Here is a 20,530-nt window from a genome sequence, read left to right on the forward strand (position 1 = left end):
CTGAGAAACCCCGAGCCCTCTCCCGCCTCCCAGGCACCCCCGGGTTCAGGACTACAACTCCCAGCAGGGCATGCGAAGCGAACGCCCGAGGCAACGGAGGCCCGCGAGGCACAACACCCCAATCCAACTTGTTTTACACTTTTTCACTTTCCCTGCACTATATACATCTCAACAACCTCAAGAAACAGGACACTGACTCGGAAGGGGGGGCTGGAACTGGGGTGAAAGGCCAAAGTGCGCATGCGTACAGAACAATGTTTCCAAGAGGAAAAAAGGTCAATTTAGGCGAAGGAAAGATGGCGGAGTCTTCGCCATGGGGACCCGGAAGCACTTACCCTCCACTTCCTCCTCCTGTTTGGCTTCTGTCTCACCTACAGCCGTCCGGTCGCAGACTGTCTCCGAGAAGCTTCCTGTCCGGTGAGCGTCGAACGACTGAAATGGCCGCCCATAATGCATTGCGATGGCGGGTAGGCGGGGGGGGGCGGAGCCAGGGCCGGAAGTACAACTGTGGCGGCGTCGGTGGCTCTGGCAGCTCGGGACTGAGTGCAAGGTGACTGGGACGGTAGCTAGACCGACTTGGCCCCTTGGGACTGCGATTCTGGGTTTCTTCACACAGCCGGGGCAGCCTGTAACCTCTTCCCTAGTAGGAGGAGAAAGCAGTCTGTGTGCCTGGCACCTTCGTGACATGGCGCAGGGTCACGACCGAACTCCGCGCTTCTAGGCCTTGAAGTTTGCCATAGACCCAAAAATAAGATCGATAATACCTTCCCCGCAGGCGAACGTGGGAGGAAGGGAAGCTGGGGGGTCGTGAGTCTGAAGTTCGTTCGGGGCAGTCCAAGGTCAGGCAGGTGGGACTCTGCTGCCAAACCTGTCGGCGCCCAGGACACGCGGGAGAATCTTCTGAGCTATGCACTGGGCAGGTCGTGCACCATAAAAGAGAAAGAGGCAGTTAGTAATCCCAAAATTGTGCATCCCACCTAAAAATTGTGAGAGGGTGCCTAACATTTCGTTAGGCAGCTTTGTGAATTAGGTACTGAAGAGACAAATGAACTAGCCTTTGACTGGTCGGTCACTATAAATAGGCTACCCGTGCTATCTCCCATTGGTAAGGACTGCCAGGGCTGCAGTACCCTCTTGCTAATGCCTTTCCCATTCTTTTTACGTTAGGTCCTTAACATAGGCTCTGCTAGTACTTGAATAAGTAATTTTATCGCATGTGGTATTACACCTATTTGTGTACTGATATGTCCTCGTGATGGTGGATTATGCACACTTATTATTAAATCAGAAAAATGAAAGGACGTGATGGAGGAGCAACAAGTTTTGATAAGGATTACGGGTTCATTTTTGGGGTGAGCGTAGGGTTTAGGTCATGAGAGCTGTAGAATATTATTATATGTTGTGAGGCTTCAGGAAAAAGATGTTATTTGGGAGTCATTGGTACTTAGGTAATAGAAAATGAATTTCACCCAAGTTGTTGTAGGAATGACGTCTTTGTGGTTAGCTTTAGAGCATATTAACTGTGAGGATGTGAGCAATTTAATAAACTTTCTTATAATATTATCGTCTGTAAAGCAGGGGTAAGAACACCTTTCTGTAAACTCTTTAAGTTTCTTTTTTCAGAGTTACAAGGAGGGGATATATGAAGTAGTACTTTGCAAAATATGGAGGGCTGAACAGATGTTACATTACTGCTGGGTGTTAGGCATGTTCTTAAGTTTGCCAGAAGGGAAAGAACTTTGAGTTGGATGATTTTTTTTTTACATATTTATGTTGATTCAATTCTCCTGTGTAATGTTGGACCAGGGTACTTAACCTCTATGCCTCAATTTATGTATGTATAAAGATGAAATGACACAGAGTACCTTATAAAGGCATTTGTTGTTGGCTTGTAGTCTTCTCAAGGTTTTTTTTTTTTTTTCCTGATGGAGTACAGGAATTCTTTCAGTTCTTCAATGGTTTACTTTCCTTCTCTCTAGTGAAGGATATCTTGCTGATCCTATGATTTCTTTGGGTAGTTTTTATTTGCTATTCCTGGGTTTGTCAATATTGGCACTATTGACATTTTTGGACTAGATAAGGTAGTTGTGAGGTGGGGGTGCTGTTATTATAAATATTTGGCAGTATCCCTGGTTTCTGCCCACTAGAGGCCAGTAGCAGTCAACCTAGTCAGACCAACCAAAAATGTCTTCAGACATTGCCATATGTTTCTTGGGAGATAAAATCTCCCCTTTCTTCCACTTTAAGAACCATTTTGTTACTCTAGTGTTTTCTAACTAGTGCTTCTCAAACTTTCATTGCGAAAGGCCATACAACCTGGTGGGTGCTTTTGAAGAATACAATGAAAATGAATTATTGGAAAAATGAGATGAAGGGGGAAAAATGAAACAAAACACACAGAATACAAATAATTTTTATTAAGTTCACAGCATAAAATAATTTTGTTGAATTGCTCTAAAAGCTTCTTAACTGCTTATTCCCAATTCTCTTCTCAATTCTCTATTACTATAGATTAGTAATGGTTTGTATACCACCACTGGACTTATCTATTATGACTTCTTGTAAGTCTGGTGTCGGGATGAGGATAATTATTAGTTTGGAGGAGGGCATGGGAAGCATGTTAGTATATTGGGACTACACTTTTAGGTTTAGAAATGCTACCAAGCCAAGTTGAGCACATGGTATGGGCCTGTAGACCCATCAGAAGGCTGAAGCAGGAGAATCACTTGAGCCCAGGAATTCAAAGCCAGCCTGGGGAACATTTGAGACCCTGTCTCAAAAAGAAGAAGAAATATCACCAGGCTGTATTTGTCACCATTTCAATTTAGGGATTGGTAAAACCCTTCAAATTTATAAACTTAAGTTTTAATCTGATGAAATTTTTCTATTAATTTGGAATATTTTTTGCATTTGATCATTAAATCACAAAACCAGGTCTAAAAAGAGATCATCCTCTAATAATCTACTGGAACTCTCTTTAAATTAGAAAAATAATATATTTTAGCTATTGTTAAATTTCATATTTTTAAGATTTAGACGTTCAGAGCTGGAGTTGTAGCTTGTCTAACATTGAAGGACCTTTGTTTGATCCCTAGCACCAGGGGAAAAAAGATCAGACTTTCATCTCCTTTGCAAATTCTGTTTCACTGATTAGGTCATGCTGTCTTATCCTACCTTCTGTTGTTACAGGGCTTACTTGTGCTGGTTTTTTTTTTTTTTTCTTTTTCCCCCTCTTCTTTCTTTTGGATGATGATTTGGTTATTACGGTGTTTTTAAATGACTAGAAACCTGCAGTTATCATAAGCAAAGCAGTTTCTTTCCCTGTGGGTCTGTGAAGTATGAATTTCCCGCTGTTGTCCTTAGCTACAGCATCTGCCTACAGTCTCTGCCTAGTTCCATTTTAGCCTTTTGAGGAATTGGAGAAACCTAGCCCATTCATTTGGGAGCAGGTTTTCTTTTCCTGCTGGTGGTAGGTAGTGTTTTAATAGTCTACTTCTGTTATTTCCTCTGGTCCAAGGCTGTTAGAAAAAAAATCCCATCCCAGATTTTGTACTTTCTGCTGTAATGCTGGTAGAGCCTCAAGCTTGAATTCCTAACTGTTCCTAGGTCCTAGAGCCTTTTAGTAAGAAGCAAAAATCTCAGTGTGAATTGAGAGGGGAAGGGAACTATGGTTAGGTTTAGACTGAGTTCTGTAACAATTAGCAGGATTAAACACCCACCATGTGATATATTTAGAAGTGTTTTGCAAGAAGTGCATTAACATTCTAATGCTTGTTTTTAGTACCATAGAATCACCATGGTTCTTCAGAGGCTCTTCAAGTTCTCCTCTGTCATTCGGTCTGCAGTCTCTGTCCATTTGAAGAGGAACATTGGTGTTACAGCAGTGGCATTTAATAAGGATCTTGATCCCATACAGAAACTCTTCGTGGACAAGATTAGAGAATATAAAACAAAGAGACAGTAAGTAGATAGGAAATCAACTGCAGTGTAAATATAACTATTCAAAATATCAAAGTTTTCTGATTTGAGTCACAAACTGTCTTCTTTATAAGGAATCCCAGGAAGAAATCCATAAAGTCTATTGTCATTTAAAATATATTCTTACTGTAATGTCATTATTATGAACTGAGTCAACTCAGAAGTATGTAGAATCTTATAAATCATTTAGCAGCTATACTTGAGGAAAGCAAGTCCCTTTGACATCGATTAGCCTACTTGGAAGAAAACAAAGTATTCTGATTCTTGTGTCAGAGAATTATTCTGATTTTCATAGTCATATAGCTCTGGGAATGTCAAAGGACAAAAGACTAAAATGACATAAAAAAAAAAGTCCAAGAAAAGTTTGATTACAAAACCACACAGTTTTAGATATGCACTTTAGCCATCATCAGCCATTTTTCAAATCTTAGGAAAAATATCAATTTATAGTTCCATTTCTTTCATTTAGTTGTCTGCTGTTTGCAAAGTACAGGGTTATTTTAACTCTGGTGGGTAATACTGCATTTTTAAAATATTCTTTAATTAAAAAAAAAACTTTTTTTTAAAAAAAAACTTTTAGACAAGTAAATACAACAAAAGGTAAATGGTTAGGTGCTTAGGGAGTGACATATTCTGTGTTTGGAAAGTTCATAGGAAGAAATCCTCCTTTCCATCTTGAGGCATTTGAAAGGCTTCTTGGGAGAGATCTTTTATACTGTCTTTGAGGACAGTGTTTGGGGTCATTCATCCCTCTTGAGAATCTTATGAATATCCTGAAGGTAAACATTGAAAGTCTTGATTGAAGGCTCTATTTAGAATTGTGCTATTTGTTTTGGCAGCCATTATCATGTGGGACTATTAAAATTCTAATTTATTGCAGGTAAGTATAAATAAAAATTCAGTTCTTCAGTCATCTTATCCATATTTCTTGTGCTCAGGCTAGGAGTCTAGCTCAGTGCTAAAGCATTTTCCTAGCATGCATGAGGCCCTGGGTTTGATCCCCACCCAGCATTCTTAAAGAAAAATACATAATATCTTTCCTAATGATCAATATCTGTTCAGATATATGTGGATATTAAACAGATATAGAGCCTGTCTGGTATTACAGGAAGTTCTATTGAACAGTGCTGACTGAAAAGAAAATTGGGTCCATTAGAAGAAACATCGTTATCGGGTTCTTAAGTTGGAGTTGTCTATATGTCTTTGTGGAATATCTTTTAACAGATTTACCAATGCTTTGATAAGGGCATGTGGGAAAATATTACCCTTAAAAGAATTTTTGTAAATTTTTTGTTTATCGGGGCTGGGGATGTGGCTCAAGCGGTAGCGCGCTGGCCTGGCATGTGTGAGGTCTGGGTTCGATCCTCAGCACCACATACAAAGTTGTTGTGTCCGCCGAAAACTAAAAAATAAATATTAAAAAATTCTCTCTCTCTCTCTCTCTCTCTCTCTCTCTCTTTAAAAACATTTTTTTTTTGTTTATCATATCCATTAGTAGGCAGGTAGTAACACTTATGACAAACAGAAAATTTTGTTCAAAGAATAAATTAGACATATTTGCTTCTGCTGCTCGTCCATGGTGCTATACTCATTTTCCCAAAGCCCAACTCTAATTTTTTTCTCATTTTATTGCTTAGCAAATAAAATGCAAATCACCAGGCTTAGTGTTCCAGGCCTCACATGAACTGGGTTCTGCTGGATTTTCCTTCTAGACTGCTCAGTGTCCCCTCATTTAACCAGTGCTTTGCCACCTCCATTTCTTTGCTTTTTCAGTTTTAGAAGGTCTTGAATTAAAATCTAGCCGTAAATTCATGATTTATCTCAAATACCACCTTTGTTAAATTTCCCATGATTAGCTTAGTATAGGTGATCTTTTCTAAATTTGACTGGCTTTTTGTTAAATCCGTCTTCAAAGCTTATCATTTAACTACCTGACAGTATAAATTTTTATAAATGTGTCATCTTTTTCTTCTAATGGCAAAATTGCTGAGGGTTTGAAACAGTTTGCTTCTTTGATAGAACATTATTGTAGAGAGAAAATTCCCAAGATCTTTTCTTTTTATTTAAAAATTTTAGATGCTGGGGATTGAACCCTGGAACTCTCACATGATAAGCATGTGCTCTATTACAGAGCTATACTTCTAACCTTAAGATCTTTTAATTTAAAAAAAAAAAAATCTTTTTTATTTTTTGGTACTAAGGATTGAATCCAGGGGCACTTAACCACTAACCTACTCCTCAGCCCTTTTTTTTTTTTGAGTCAGGATCTTGCTAAGTTGCTAAAGACTTGCTAAGTTACTGGGGTTGGCTTTGAACTCAAGATCCTCCTGCTTCAGCCTCCTGAGCCACTGGGATTTCAAGAGTGTGCCACCATGTCTGACCTAGCAACAAGATCTTTTTAAAGTATTTTGTGATGGTTGATATAAAGCAGATGATAATAGATAATACTTATTGCATGCTTGCTATGTCCATTATCTCTTTAATTTTCTTAAGTCCCTGTTTTGTAGGACCTTCATTCTTATGTTGAAACTTAACATTTAGAATACTTCCTGCCCTGCTGTGGTTTATGCATTTACTGAATGGGAAAGATGACATTCAAATGGAACCAGTCTAGTTTTGTTTTGGTATTGGGAATTGAACCAAGGGGTGCTTAAGCACTGAGCAACATCCCCAGCCCTTTTTTTTTATTTTCTATTTTGAGACAGGGTCTTGCTAAGTTGTTCAGGGCCTCACTAAGTTGCTGAGGCTGGCCTTGAACTTGTGATCCTCCTGTCTGAGCTTCCTGAACCACTAGATTTACAGGCTGTGCCACCATGCATGCCTAGCCTGGAACCAGTCTTTGACTCCAGAGCCTACAGACATTTTATTGCAAGTTAGACTCTGAAGAATTCTAACTTAATAAGGATCATTGACACATATTTTGAGTGTTAAGAGATTTGTTTGATATTACCTCATTTTATTTGAAACCTCATCATATTAAAATAGTTTGAATTGAAATATAAGTGGAAATACTTGTTTTTGTTTTTTTCCTGAAAAATCTACTTTCCCTCTATGAATACCATTACAAGGTCTATTAGAACTTGATGGTGAAGAGTAGTTTTTGTTTTTTAAAGTGGGACATACAGTTAGGTTTTTTGTTCATTTACACAACAGAGCATCTGGAGGACCTGTTGATACTGGCCCAGAATATCAACAAGATTTGGAGAGAGAACTTTTTAAGCTTAAGCAAATGTATGGTAAAGTGGACATGAACACATTCCCTAACTTCAAATTTGAAGGTAAGTCTCTTTGGTTGAAGATTCATTATCACAGGAAACTATTATAAGTGGAGAATATTTACACTTTCTTTTTGTGCAGGGGAGGATTAAATGACAATGACATGTGAATTTATTTAGAACCAAATATGCTCATGGGAGCTCTTCGACCAGCGTTTGCTGCTAGTGTAGGAGATCATATAACACAGTTTGTTTGTTTGTTTATTGGTACCAGGGATTGAACCCAGGGGCGCTTAATCAATGAACCCATTCCCGGTGCTTTTTATTTTTTATTTTGAGACAGGGTCTCCCTAAGTTGGTTAGGGACTCACTAAATTGCTGAGGCTGGCCTTGAACTTGTGATCCTCCTGCCTCAGCCTCATAAGCCACTGGGATTACAGGCATGTGCCACTATACCTGGCATAACATACAATTTAAGCAATGGGGTTCTGAAATCAAACTGTTTGATCTTGAATCCTAATAGTATTGCTTACTGACTGTGGTTTTGGACAGTTCACTGGAATCTGTTGTCCTCATCTTATATTTGAGGAGAATGATAGTATCTTCCTCTATACACAGTAGTTGTAGTCAAATGACATACATGAAGTCAGTTAATAGCCTCATTCATAGAAAGTGTTGAATAAATGTTTAACTATTGTTAAATTTCTGTGTAGATTTTAAAAACAGATGTTCAAGTTGGGTATGGTGGTGCACACCTGTAATCCCAGTGACTGGAAAAGCTGAGGCAGGAGGATTGCAAATTTGAAGCCAGCCTGAGCAACTTACTGAGAACTGCCTCAAAATAAAACTAAATTAAATTTAGGAAGGGCTGTTGATATAGCTCAGTGATAGAACACTAGCCTAGCAAGCATAAGATCCTATTATTTAATCCTGAGTACCACAAAGTATAGATTGGAAAATAAAGACAGATGTTCACTTAAAAAAAAAATTCTGAAGATTGATGAATTAAATCTTCAAACATTCTGGATGCATTTTATTCTAGTATGGCTAAGTTTGAACCTTTTTTTCCCCTCTTCTTATTTAGATCCCAAATTTGAAGCCATTGAAAAACCCCAATCCTGAAGAAATGTAAAATGAATCTGGTAATTTGTTATGAATTAATTGTACAGCTAATTAAAAGTTTCAAAATAAACAATTTCACAACTGTTAAGTGTTGTTTTAATTCTGATACCAAATAAATTATCTGCTGATGTTGAATGTATGTTTGAGTGTATTGAATTATGTGTCTTGGGGTTGTTTTTAAATCCTTTTGTTTGACTATAATGAAGCAGATGGAGATGTTGGAGATTTTGGATACAGCTTGCCCAGATCCCTGCCAGGCTCTTTTCAGAGTGCAGAGGAGGAATCTTTTCAGTGGTATGGACTTAATTCCCTCAGGGAATGATACACCCTTTCCTAAAACGTTCAAAAAATGGTTTACAAATCATTTGTCATAGATTTTTCAGGAAACTCAAGAGTAATTTTAGATTTAAGTAGGACCATCTATTGTGCTTTTAACTTCTATTGACTCAAAATCCAGACTTGTTTGCAGATCAGAGTCCTTTATAGCTCCTATAGATTGAAAAGGGAAAGGTTAGTGACAAAGAGGGAGGAATGCTTTAAAAAGGAGTATACTTTGAAAGATTAGAGGTTAGGGCTATAGCTCAGTGGTAGAGCATTTGCCTATCATGTGCTAAGACCCTGGGTTTGACCCTCGGCACAAAAAAGATTATATGGTGTTATTTTGACCAAGAAATGAAAGATCTAGCAATTACATCCTAGATTAGTGACAGTAGGGTACTGCTAAAATTTCAGTAACCCTAGAAAACTCTCAAGGAAGTTTTTTTATTTTAAAAAGGAAAAATCATCATGACATTTTAGATCTGATAATATCTCCAACATGTCAATATAAACCTTTAAATATTTTCTTTAAAAATGTGAAATAAACACTTATGAGTTGTAGATAACTTGAAAGGGAAATAGTTTTACCATGTCTCCATAGCTGGGGTCAAATCTGAGGAACATCTTACGGAAGATCTATAAATGTTTCTTTTTTTTTTTTTAACCTTTGTTTCAAACTTTATTCCCAGGCTTCTTCAGCTTAATTAGCTGCAAAGAATAAATTGTGTATAAGCAAAAACTGAAAAGAGCTGCAGTGTCCAAGGGGCTTGGGCTTAAAAATATTAGAGATCGAGATTTTATCAGATCCATAAACAAAACAATTTTAAAAAGCAGTCATAATATAAAACAGCAGCTCCCAGTAACTTCTTCAAGTTTATCTTCTTCAGAAGTGGATCAGTTCAGTTTGCCTCATTCTTAGAAGCCTCATCAAAATTCTCCACAAGATTTGGAACTTCATCATCATCATCCTCTCCAGTAGCAAGTGGTGCTTTTCCGTCCACAGATTGTTTGGGCAGAGCTTCAGCCAGTCTCCTTAAACTAGTCAGACTGTCTGCACCAAGTTGGTTTAAGATGCTGGGTAGCATTTCTGTCAGCTGCTTTGTCTCAGCATGGCCTGTAATGGTGAAAGTGTTTGCTGCCAGAGACGCCTGAACTTTAGGGTTGTTAAAGTGGATCACTGTTCCTTGGTTTGTAAACATATTCACCTCCTCAATACCAGAGATAGTGTTTACCCCTAACTTCTTTAAAGAGAACTGAAGTTTTTTATCATCTGCTGTAGCTGTTCTATGAACCACCTTCTTCTTTCTGCAAGCAGTTCCTTTTCCACCAGTTCGCACTTGTGCCTGCAGTGTGGCGAGTTTTTCCTGGTTCATGATAGTTTCTTTCATCTTGTCGGAGCGGAAATGGGGCCTCGCGGGGGACTAGGGTTGGTGCTTAGGGGGTCTCAGGCAGACCAGCTGAGATAGGCGCACACACGCAGGGACGCAAGATGGCAGCTAGATATAAATGTTTCTTAATGGTATAAGTATGATTAATGTGTGGAGAAGGAATTAGGAAGGGTAAAGTAGTAGGAAGAAAAGAGGTTTTTTTTTTATATATGCAGATAAGCAATGACAGATTGATTTAACTACTTTTATTTAAGTAATCATAGGCATTGAAATCAACTGATGCTTAATAATGCAACTATTTAAAAGTAATTGAGAACTGGTGATGCCACTCAGTGGTAGTGTGCTTGCCTAGCAGGTGTGAGACACTGGGTATAACCTAGCAGAGGGGGACAAAGTAATAAGTATATATACACACACTATGTGTGTGTGTGTGTGTGTGTTTGAGGAATGCTCAGGGACTTTCTCCAACCTCCCAGGAAACAGCACTACTTTCCCCATCTGTGTTGCTTCCAAGCTGCCCCTTGCGTCAGTTATGCAAATGCCATTCAAAGTAGAGAACTAACTGATTCTGTTTTGCTTCATCTTGTCTCCATGTATTTTAGTTGAATTTTACTTTTTATAATTTCACATCTATTTGTCTTATACATATGTTTTTTATCTGTCTTGAAACAATTTGGAGTTTTCTTGAACATTCCAATCTGTCTTTCATTATAGAAATAGGATTTTGTTTGTGAATCACCCCACTCCCATTCCCTACATTATAGGGCTGTATGCTTATAGTTAAATTTTGGTTTGGCAAGTGTTCCCTGTCTTCCCTGTGAGCCTCTGTGATGGTGATGTAGGTCAAGGTTTCAGCTCCCCTAGGACCCATTTTCTTTCCAGTGAAGCTGCCCCAGCTCTGCAAACTCCAGCCTTTTTTCAGCACTTCAGCCTGCCAGGCACTCATTCTGCAGACCAAGGTAGACAAACTGCCTTTTATGTTTATGACAAAGGCTCTCATCCAGGCATCTAGCCATTTAAGATGTTTTCCCCCTTGCCTAATGTTATGGACTAAATTGTAGTCCCTCAAAATTCTTTTGCCAAAGTTCAATACCCAGTACTCTCAGAATGTGATTATATTTGGAGATAGGGCCTTTATAGGTTATTAAAATGAAAGTGTTAGAACGGGACCTAATCCAGTCTGAGTTCCAAGAGGAAATCTGAGATGAGGAAAATTAGGGAGAACTTGGAAGAGCGCTTTGTGTACCTTATCTATTGCTACCTTTAAGAGTGACCAAAATTGTCTGTTGTAGTGTTCTAGATGATTTTACTTAAACCACTTAGGGCTTTTTCTTTCTTTTTTCGGTATGTTTTTTGCTACTATTGTTCCTCAGATTGTTGCTGTCCCTGGAGTTGAAGGTTTCCCAGTGCTTGTTCTCTGGTAAGGTGTATTTATGAGTACTTGGGTTACCCTTTGGGCTAGGAAGTCTCCTCAATTGTATGGATTGCCTTCAATGGTAATCTCTTTCAAATTCTCAGCTTCACTCTAATGGTAAGTTCAGTCTCTTATTTCAGATGTTTGCTTTAGGTGAGACACTGGCAAGAAGGCTTAAGGCCACCTGCTTCCAGAGATGCATACTGGACTCATAATAACTCACAGGTTTTTACCTAGGAAAATAGGTGCTGCACCCTCCTCCACATTTTTTCCCCAACTATCTTTCACCTTGCTCAAATAGCTACTGTATCCTTGGCAGGCACCTTCAGTTTTTGCAAGTAATTCTCTCCTTGGAGGCATGTTGTTGTATAGTTCCCCTCCTAACTTTAATTCATTCTGAAAAAAATTTAGACAATTCATTTTTTGTCTACATCACTTTCTGTTTTCCCTTACTCCTTCCCCTTCCTAATCCATTCATACACAACACTTCAGTTTATGTGTACTTAATGGTGGGTTAAGGATTAAAGGGAAAGTGGCCTGGGGCGGTTACTTCAAGGTAGCACCGTTCTCATGAATAGCAAAGAAGGTTTTCATATGCATTGTATTCATTTTCTTTAGAGAACTGGAAATTTGTCCTCAGCCTCTAAACAAAAGAAAAAGTCCCGGTTAAATTCTTATCTGTCTATAAAACCTCATCTCTGTGCTGTGTATTACCCTAAGACTTAAAAAAATAAGGTTCTTTTATCTTCATATCATTCAATGGTAAAGTGAATTTAAGAATGATTGACCCAATACAATAGTACACCCCTGTATCCCTGGCTACCTGGGAGCCTGAATAGGAGGATGACAAAATCAAGGCCAGTATGGGCAACTTAGACCCAGTCTCAAAAATGGAAGGGGTACTGCTAGGAGCCGAGCATTGAGCACATCCAAATTTTTTCCTAGCGACTTGGGAAGCTGAAGCAGTAGGATTGCCAAGTTTGGGTCCAGCCTCAGCAACTTAGAAAAACCCTGTTTCAAAAAAAAAAAAAAAAAAAATCTGGCTCAGTGGTAGAATGCTCCTGGGTTCAAGACACCCAATACTAATAAGGATAAGGGAAAAAAAAAAGGAGTGAAAAATTAAAAAGCAAGGGCAACTATAGGAGTTCAGCTACAGATTTAAAAAAATCTACTTAATGGTTATCTTTGTGTATGTGTGTGTATGGTTCTGGGCTTCATACATGCTAGGCAAGAGTTCTACTACTGAGCTATGTTCCCAGCCCAATTTTTATAGTACCTTTAAGTAGCCTTAAAAATAGTACAAAGTAGAAAATAGGTGATAAAATTTAGCTTTAAAACAGTCTGCCTTCAGTCTTAAGTTTTTGTTGTTGATACATTTTTCACGTGTTTTGATAACATTTTCTTAATAGAAAGTATGGAGACATTTCATACTATAGTATGTCTTAGTTTGTAATTTTTTTCCCCAAACTTGGTCAGGTAAAAGTATGATAAATATTAAAAATCAAATAAATATTAGAAAGTACCAACAAATGAAAGCTTAGTTTACCTTGAATCTCTTTACCAGTTATTACTACCAATTGTGTTCTGAAAACTTGTAGAACAAGAGACAAGATAAAAAAATTTTAAGTTTGAAGGAATTTGTAAATTTTTTAAGAGAGAGGAGAGAGAGAGAGAAGAGAGAGAATTTTAATATTTTTATTTTTTAGTTTTTGGCAGACACAACATCTTTGTTTGTATGTGGTGCTGAGGATCGAACCTGGGACACACACATGCCAGGCGAGCGCGCTACCGCTTGAGCCACATCCCCAGCCCGGAATTTGTAAATCTTATGATTAGGAGAATCAGCATTCCATGTGAAAGGAATATTATAAATAAATGTATGGGGGGATAGTTGTTAACATAAAATGACCATAGCTGAGTTTGACAAATGTATAAGGCAATTAAAGAGGATAGTGGAACACATGGCTAAATGGGTAGGTTGTTTCAACATGATATGAATGTGTAGGGTGCAAGGGGAGCCTTTAATTCAAGGCCATGGAATTTAGACATTAGTAATAGATAGTAAAGAAAGAGTAAAGGTTTTTTAGCTAGCAGAAGGGAAAAGAGGGAGAAGGAAACTGAAATTGTTTAGTACAGTAAACAGCAACTGACAGATGGTGTAAGGGAAGGGAGACAGGGAAAAGGTGGCTGTAGAATTGGAGAAATTAAAAATGTAACTAAAACAGTTACTTGAGGGAAGAATGGCCCAGAAATCAAAAAGTGAGATAGTAACAAAAACATGAGATAATAGGATTGGTTAAGTAGTGACAAAATTCAAGCCAATTAATGATGGGATCGGTGAATAAATGGGAGGTTTCATGGAGAAATTTAGAGATAGGATGGTGGTAGTGAAATAGAACTTAAATGCATTCTTTATGGTTAGCATAAGTATTTAAAAAAAAAAAAGATTATAGATTTGGTTACATGGAGGGTAAGGGGAGAGAGGATGAGCATGCAGTGCCCTACCACTACATTTAGACTAGTAGGAGAGAAAGGGAAGACAGAAAGGCATTACAAATTTGTGAAGCCAGAGATTAAGGAAGATGAAGATGAAAAAAAAATGTGACAGAAAATCAGGAGAATTTAAAAGGAAGGAATTCTGAGGGTGGGGAGTGGGGTGGGTGATGGTGTATGAAACATCCTGGATCGGATGGGTCTGGGTTCACAAACACCCAAATACTTACCAGCTCTGAACTTGGCAAGACACCAACTATGAGTTGGTTTCCTGATCTATAAAATGATGACATTGGCACATTATACCATCTTTGAGAGGAATGGAGCTTTACACACCCTCACCCCTATCCACCCCCAGCTCTGTATAATATATAAAGTGTTCAATAAATAGTTTTTCCTTATTTTCAGGACCCCCCTCCCAACATATGAGATTCTGGCAAGCAACTAAACTAAGAGATGAGATTCTAATCATAAGCAGCTGAAGAGCTAGCCTTGCAGTTTCAGATGGTGAGAGGGTGTAGTTTCCTGGTTTTTACTGAACAACAATAGGTGGGTGACTCTTCCCTTGCACTGTTAACTGGAGCTAAAACGTTTAAGTTCAGCTATTTTTATTAATATGGACTTTAATCAAACAAAACCAGCTGTGGACTGAAGGAAGTTCTTTGTAAAGTTGTATGGAAAAACAACCCATTGTTCTAGATTTAGTTAGGTTAAACCCCCAACTAAAAATAAAGTGAATCTAGTTACAACAGCAACAATATTAAAATAAAACAAACTATTATTGATTCTACAGCCTCAATCTTCATACAATGCAATATCACTGCATGAAAATAAATTAAAATTCTAAGAATTACAATGGGATTTTACCAGTTGTTTGTGTTCAAGTTCATACAACAACAACACACACACACATACACACACACACACACGGAAACAGCCCAGATACCAGTGATCCACAGATAGACAACTTTTTAATAATTAGAAAAATTAGTGCTCACACTATATCCTATGTGTAGAAGAAATCATTTTTACATAATGATTTTGACTTAGCTGTATACAATATTTTAAGATACTGTAAAAGATATATTTGGCACAAAGACTGTTAGATGTTTATACTGCGTAAAGTGAATCGTTTGATATCTAGCCTTTAATAGCTTAAAAAAGAAGCTTTTCCTCTATTTAGTGAAATTAAGGCACTACTTAAGTTTCCTCTTATAATATGAATTTGTGTTATTTAAATTAAAGCAGCATTTAGAAAAATTTATAGATAGGTGTTTTCCATGGGTTGCCACCAGGAGTTGGGAAACTATGCCTGTGGGCCAAATCCTGCTTGTGCTTGCTACATTTCTATTGGGATGCAGAAATGCTCATTTTTGTGGCTGCTTTTGGGTGACAATGGCAGAGTCTAGTAGTTGTAGCAGGAGCCATATGGTTTAAAATATATACTATCTTGCCCTTTATAGAAAGTTTGCTAATCGCTAATAGTCATAATTTGATTTTGGGGGCAGAACATGTTATAGAAACCAGAAAGGACTCTAGTGAGGAGCATCAAATGCCACAGACAAGTCAAAGGGAGCAGGCTGACAAAAGGCATCTTCCCAGTGACCTGGTGTCCAGGTCCACAGCAGGCATTCGGTGAGTGCTTAATCCATTTGCTCAGTGAAAGCTGGGGCTCTGCTTTGCTACTGGGTGAAAAGAGCAGATTCCTCTGAAAATGACTTAATGGTGGCCAGAGTTGTCAAAAGTCATGAATCAACTTTTCATCTAGATTTTCCTGGAAAACAGGATATGCTGTAGCCATATTTTGTTTTTAATATGGATTAAATAATCAAAAGCAGTTCTAAAAGATACTGCTTTTTTTTTTACACAGCTTAATTGCTCTTACTATTAAGTGACCTGTTGGAATTTTCATATTCTAACACTAGTTGGAGGTTTTTATGGTTAATCAGTTCAGAAAACAGATGGTTAGACCCATTTTTTATTTCAACCATCATTCCTCAAGTGCCTTTTATGGCTCAAGCAGGTGCCAGAGGCAGGGAGTGGCAGTGAGTTCATTTCCTTATATTTTATTTACCAGATAACCACTTATTTCCTAATCCCTGATTTGCCATAAAAAGGATTGGCAACCCCATGGCTTTAACAGTGTAGGACTTGATCCAGCCCAGAATTTCAATGAATGATTTTCAGAGACAGAGATTTGAAGCCACCACTCATGCAGCAAAAGATACCTGCAAAGTTGTGTGGGCTCCACTGTTGAGCCTTGATGTCAAGGTCATGGAGCCTCTTCAAAGGAGTCTTAGGGAAAGGAAATAGCAGCAAGCATCAGTGGGGATAAAATAAGCCCATTTGGGTTTGTATTTACTTCTCAAAATTATAAGTAACACACACCAGGTGAGTCCTATGCACACCTGTGAGCCCTGGTCATTAGCTATTTCTCTTCATGTCACTTTTGGTTCTCAGAAATGAAAGTAAATACAAAGTGCAAACCCTTGGGTATAAGACCCAACCTCACTGCCTCCCTTTTGTGGGTACATTAGTGATACATGAGCAATGGACTAAGGATTATATTATAAAGAGGATTTTGGTAGAAATGAGACCAGAGAATCCTTTTGCATCTATCAGTATTTTCTTAACCTCCTAGATAACACTCTTGCACACAGGGTGTGTGCAGGTTGTATTTGCTTGATTTGTGGATTAACTTCACAATCAGTATGATGTAATAACTTTCTCTAGAAGTTAGAACATTAGTTAACATTTCACAAATATCAAAATATTTTAAAGTAATTTGATTCCTGTTCTTTAGTCCAGGCAAAAGAAGCCAGATCATATTTTGGATAATGACAGAACTATTTGCTTAAAATAACAATTTTAGGTAAATCAAGTCATAAAAAACCATAATGAAATATCAATTTCATTTTGTTATGTACCTCTTTGCAAATTAAGACAAAGCAGAGTTTTATAATACTTTAATATCTGTAACAACTGTGGTTTTGGTGTATCTTAAAAGTAGAATTCTTTTAAATTATGAAGGATTTTGTGTGCTTGAAATCCTAGGGGAAAAAAGAAAACAAATCAAGGTTAAATATAATATACTAATACATATTTAAGGAAATACATATAAGCCTTTTGAATATCAAACTATATCCATTATAAGAATCATGGAGATAAAAACCATCACATATTTAATGAAATCTGTTTTATGGGGATTTAAATAAGTAAATACTAGGAGACAAGGTACTTGAAATTATGTCTAGAAAGTGAGGAAGCAGGACTGGAAGTTAAAAATAGTGTTGCTTAGGGGTATGCTACTGGCATCTAGCGGGGCAGAAGCCAGAGCTGTTGCTACACATCCTGCAGTATATGACAGCCTGCACAACACAGAGTGATGAGGCTCAGAGTTGTCAGGTTAAAAACCCAGCTGAATATAAGGTAGAATTGAAGGGGACTAACTCTGAGATAATGACTGGCAACAGAGAGAAAGAAAGGAAAAAAGGAAAAGTCTTTCTTTTCTTTCAACTTAGTTACAACATTCCTTTCAGTGTTTGGTGGGATGGGATTATTTTGTTCCATAAATTATAGGAATGAGTATGAAGTTACACATTGTTTATTCCCTAATTATATAACAATATGCTTTCAGTGTAGTAAATTATATATAAATATATGGGGATTTCGGTGATAGATTCTGGAGTAAATGAATTTTAAAAATCAAAGTTTTATATTAAATTTGTGAAATTTTTATGGAGCAATAAATCAGTGTTAAATATTAGTGTCCATTAGGCTCACAGTATTTAAAATACTAATGTCCATGCCTCATCCTAAGCTCTACTGAAAGGAAATCTAAGAATCTCTGCTCTAGAGTGTTGAGGAATTCTGGGAACCCTCTGGTTTTCAAGCGGGAGTTAAGACCTTAAAAACATTAGAAACTCCTCTTCCCTCACTATATTCCTCAAAAAAATAACCCAGAAAGTTTAATGTCACTTAAAAACTATAAAACGTAAGCAATAATGTTCTCTAAACCATCAGAGTCAGATCCTTATTGCCTTTCTAGGACTTCTAAAATCCTCTTAGCCCTAGCAGAGGATATTTCATATTCTTAAATTTCCCAAGTGCCTTTGAATAACCAAAGGCAAATCCTAGAACCACAGATCTGCTGGGAGTGATCTATTTAAAGCGTTAGGAAACAAGGTACCTGACTCCAGCTGCACCATTTCCATCCCATATGAACTTTTTTTTTTTTTTAAATTTTTTATTGTTGGCTGTTCAAAACATTACATAGTTCTTGATATATCATATTTCACAATTTGATTCAAGTGGGTTATGAGCTCCCATTTTTACCCCATATACAGATTGCAGAATCACATCAGTTACACATCCATTGATTTACATATTGCCATACTAGTGTCTGTTGTATTCTGCTGCCTTTCCTATCCTCTACTATCCCCCCTCCCCTCCCCTCCCCTCCCCTCCCCTCCCCTCCCCCATATGAACTTAAGCCTTAACCTCCTCATCTATCAAATAGAGTTGAAAACTGCAGGCCTAGTGATCTTAAGGAGGCAGACTGATAATAGAATATACTATAAGAGAAAAAGAACAATATAATAAAGATCACTTCCTGTAATTGATCTACAAATGCTGAGCTACCTTATCATGCTATACCAGTGGGGGGAAGGAAGCTAATGTTCACTTACATCTTTCTAGATGCCAGTAGTAGACAGTAATACAAAGTACATTAAAAGTGAAAATTCACAACTTATATATGACTGCTTCATTTCCCTTCCCTATTCATATGTCCTGTAAATATACATTTAAAATACTCACATTTTCACTCATTGTAGGGGCTTTAGATGACGAACTACCCTTCCTGTTTGTGGAAAATAAGAGACAGGATTTACTGCATTATCACCTCCCATTCTGAAACACTATCCTCATTTAGTTAACATTACCTCCATACATTTTATCAGCAGGAAGATGAATATTTATGTTAGCCAATAACTATAACCAAATTTCTTGTATTTATAGGCAATATTCACAGAGAAAGCCATGCAACAAAGTACCCATGAGTGAAGCCCTGTGCATCTAAATGTAGCCCATGGCTAATATACTAATGATTTTTGTGCAATTATTGCTATGTAACTTAATATATTAACATTAAGCATTTTGAAAGCTTAATTATTGTAATCTCAAAATTCACTTTTATTAATAGAAAGATTTACATGTGACTGGGGTTGCAGTAGAATTCCAATAAATTTTAAAAGCTGTAGACTTAATGAACAGGAGAAAAGGTGTCAAGGAATAAATATACTCCTTTCCAAAATATTATCTGGTTTTGTAGAGACATTAATTCAAAAAAGCATTAAACTCCTTCACTGCTTATGTAATATGAGATCTCTCTGCTCAAAACCCTCCAATTATTTTCATCTTTCTCAATAAAATGGAAGTCCTTGCAACTGCCTGGGGGTCGGGTGGGATGGGGTGGGGTGGTGGCTACACATTCAGGCTACCCCGCTCTTCTGAACTCACCTCCTTTGCTACTCCTAGTCCTGATAACTTGGATTTCACCCTGGATTTGTACTGGGATATTATGAGGGGTGGGACCAGGCATCTGGGAACAGGAAATCAATGGTAGCTAAGTCTTCAAAAGATGTAGATGACAGTGTATCTGAAACCATGGCAGCTGGGAATAGAGGAGAGAGCCCTTAGACTCACAGTAGGGACTGCCATGTCCATATGTACAGGAAGGACAGTCACAAATCAAGCACACATAAACTGGGACTTTGGTGATCTCATTCATATCTCATATACCAATGACTCCTACATTTCCATCTCCAGTGAAACTATTTCCCCAAACTCCAAAATCGAATATTCAGATACTTAATGATTAGCTATACTTGGAAGTCTAATAAGTTTATTGAGTATTAAAATTCCAAATACTGCAGACCTCTTCATCTACCCTACCACCACTTCCAAGGCCACTCCTCCTAAAATCTTCCAAACTTCCATAAATGGAAACTATATCCTTCTCATAACCTTGAAGCTACCTTCCATTGCTTTCTTTTTCTCACAGCCCATATCCAACAGATCAGCAAATAGTTAAACACACACACACACACACACACACACACACACACACATCTCCAGAATTCTATCACTTTTCAACATCTCCAACACTGCTGCTTTGGTACCAACTGCTATTTTCTTTCTTTTTTTAATTGGCACATTATTAGGTATAATAGTAGGATTCATTATGCCATATTCATAAATGCAATTAACATAATTTGATCAATCTCATTCCCCAGTATCTTCCCTTTCTTTCTCCTCCTCCCTCCCCAAATCCAGCTACCATTTTCTCTTGCCTTGAGTATTGCAGTAGCTTCCTAACTGGTCATAAAGTAACACCCCTTGTTACCTCATGGTTTACTCTAAACAGAGCAGCCAAATGGAACTTTTGAAGAATTAGGTAAGATCATGCTATTCTTCCACTCACAGCCCTCCAATGACTTCCTATTTTAACTAAGTACCAACATTTAATTGCTCAAAACTTCCTGGGAAGGTCTCCATACAATCTGACCTCTTTTGTATACTCATCTCCTTCTATCTGTTTC

General features: G+C 37.7%; 4 protein-coding genes across 6 annotated transcripts in view; 1 reads left to right on the top strand and 3 right to left on the bottom strand.

Annotated features, from left to right (window-relative positions):
* Gabpa (GA binding protein transcription factor subunit alpha) overlaps window positions 1-459 on the bottom strand; it is a 33,516-nt gene extending 33,057 nt beyond the window's left edge. The window contains exon 1 of the mRNA XM_046430470.2: window positions 336-459. The gene's annotated coding sequence lies outside the window, so the exon portion shown is untranslated. The remainder of the gene's footprint in view (window positions 1-335) is intronic.
* Window positions 273-8,454, top strand: Atp5pf (ATP synthase peripheral stalk subunit F6). 2 transcript variants are annotated; one of them, XM_046430473.2, is made up of 4 exons: window positions 273-417; window positions 3,782-3,960; window positions 7,132-7,256; window positions 8,278-8,454. In XM_046430473.2, the coding sequence occupies exons 2-4, from the start codon at window positions 3,797-3,799 to the stop codon at window positions 8,313-8,315; spliced, it is 327 nt and encodes a 108-aa protein (XP_046286429.1). In that variant the 5' UTR covers window positions 273-417; window positions 3,782-3,796; the 3' UTR covers window positions 8,316-8,454. The 2 variants fall into 2 exon arrangements, with proteins under 2 accessions (XP_046286429.1, XP_046286428.1); XM_046430472.2 differs by lacking the exon at window positions 273-417 and adding an exon at window positions 446-550.
* An 825-nt stretch (window positions 8,455-9,279) lies between these two features.
* LOC124083775 (transcription factor BTF3-like) lies at window positions 9,280-10,063 on the bottom strand. The gene has a single exon (XM_046430530.2). The coding sequence runs from the start codon at window positions 10,019-10,021 to the stop codon at window positions 9,533-9,535; it is 489 nt and encodes a 162-aa protein (XP_046286486.1). The 5' UTR covers window positions 10,022-10,063; the 3' UTR covers window positions 9,280-9,532.
* Window positions 10,064-14,877: 4,814 nt separating this feature from the next.
* Jam2 (junctional adhesion molecule 2) overlaps window positions 14,878-20,530 on the bottom strand; it is a 56,548-nt gene continuing 50,895 nt past the window's right edge. Inside the window, exons 8-10 of one of the 2 annotated variants that reach the window (XR_006848912.2) lie at window positions 19,449-19,602; window positions 18,747-18,789; window positions 14,878-16,978 (exon numbers count right to left, since the gene is read on the bottom strand). Coding sequence is in view for 1 of the 2 variants with exons in the window: in XM_046430562.2 (XP_046286518.1) it covers window positions 16,946-16,978; window positions 18,747-18,789 (76 nt within the window). In the remaining variant the exon portion in view is untranslated. The remainder of the gene's footprint in view (window positions 16,979-18,746; window positions 18,790-19,448; window positions 19,603-20,530) is intronic. The other variant, XM_046430562.2, reaches the window with a different exon arrangement.

Source organism: Marmota monax, unplaced genomic scaffold (assembly GCF_021218885.2).
Source record: "Marmota monax isolate L192 unplaced genomic scaffold, Marmota_monax_Labrador192_F-V1.1 WCK01_AAM20220418_F8-fsc00016, whole genome shotgun sequence".
NCBI classification, from domain to species: Eukaryota; Metazoa; Chordata; class Mammalia; order Rodentia; family Sciuridae; genus Marmota; species Marmota monax.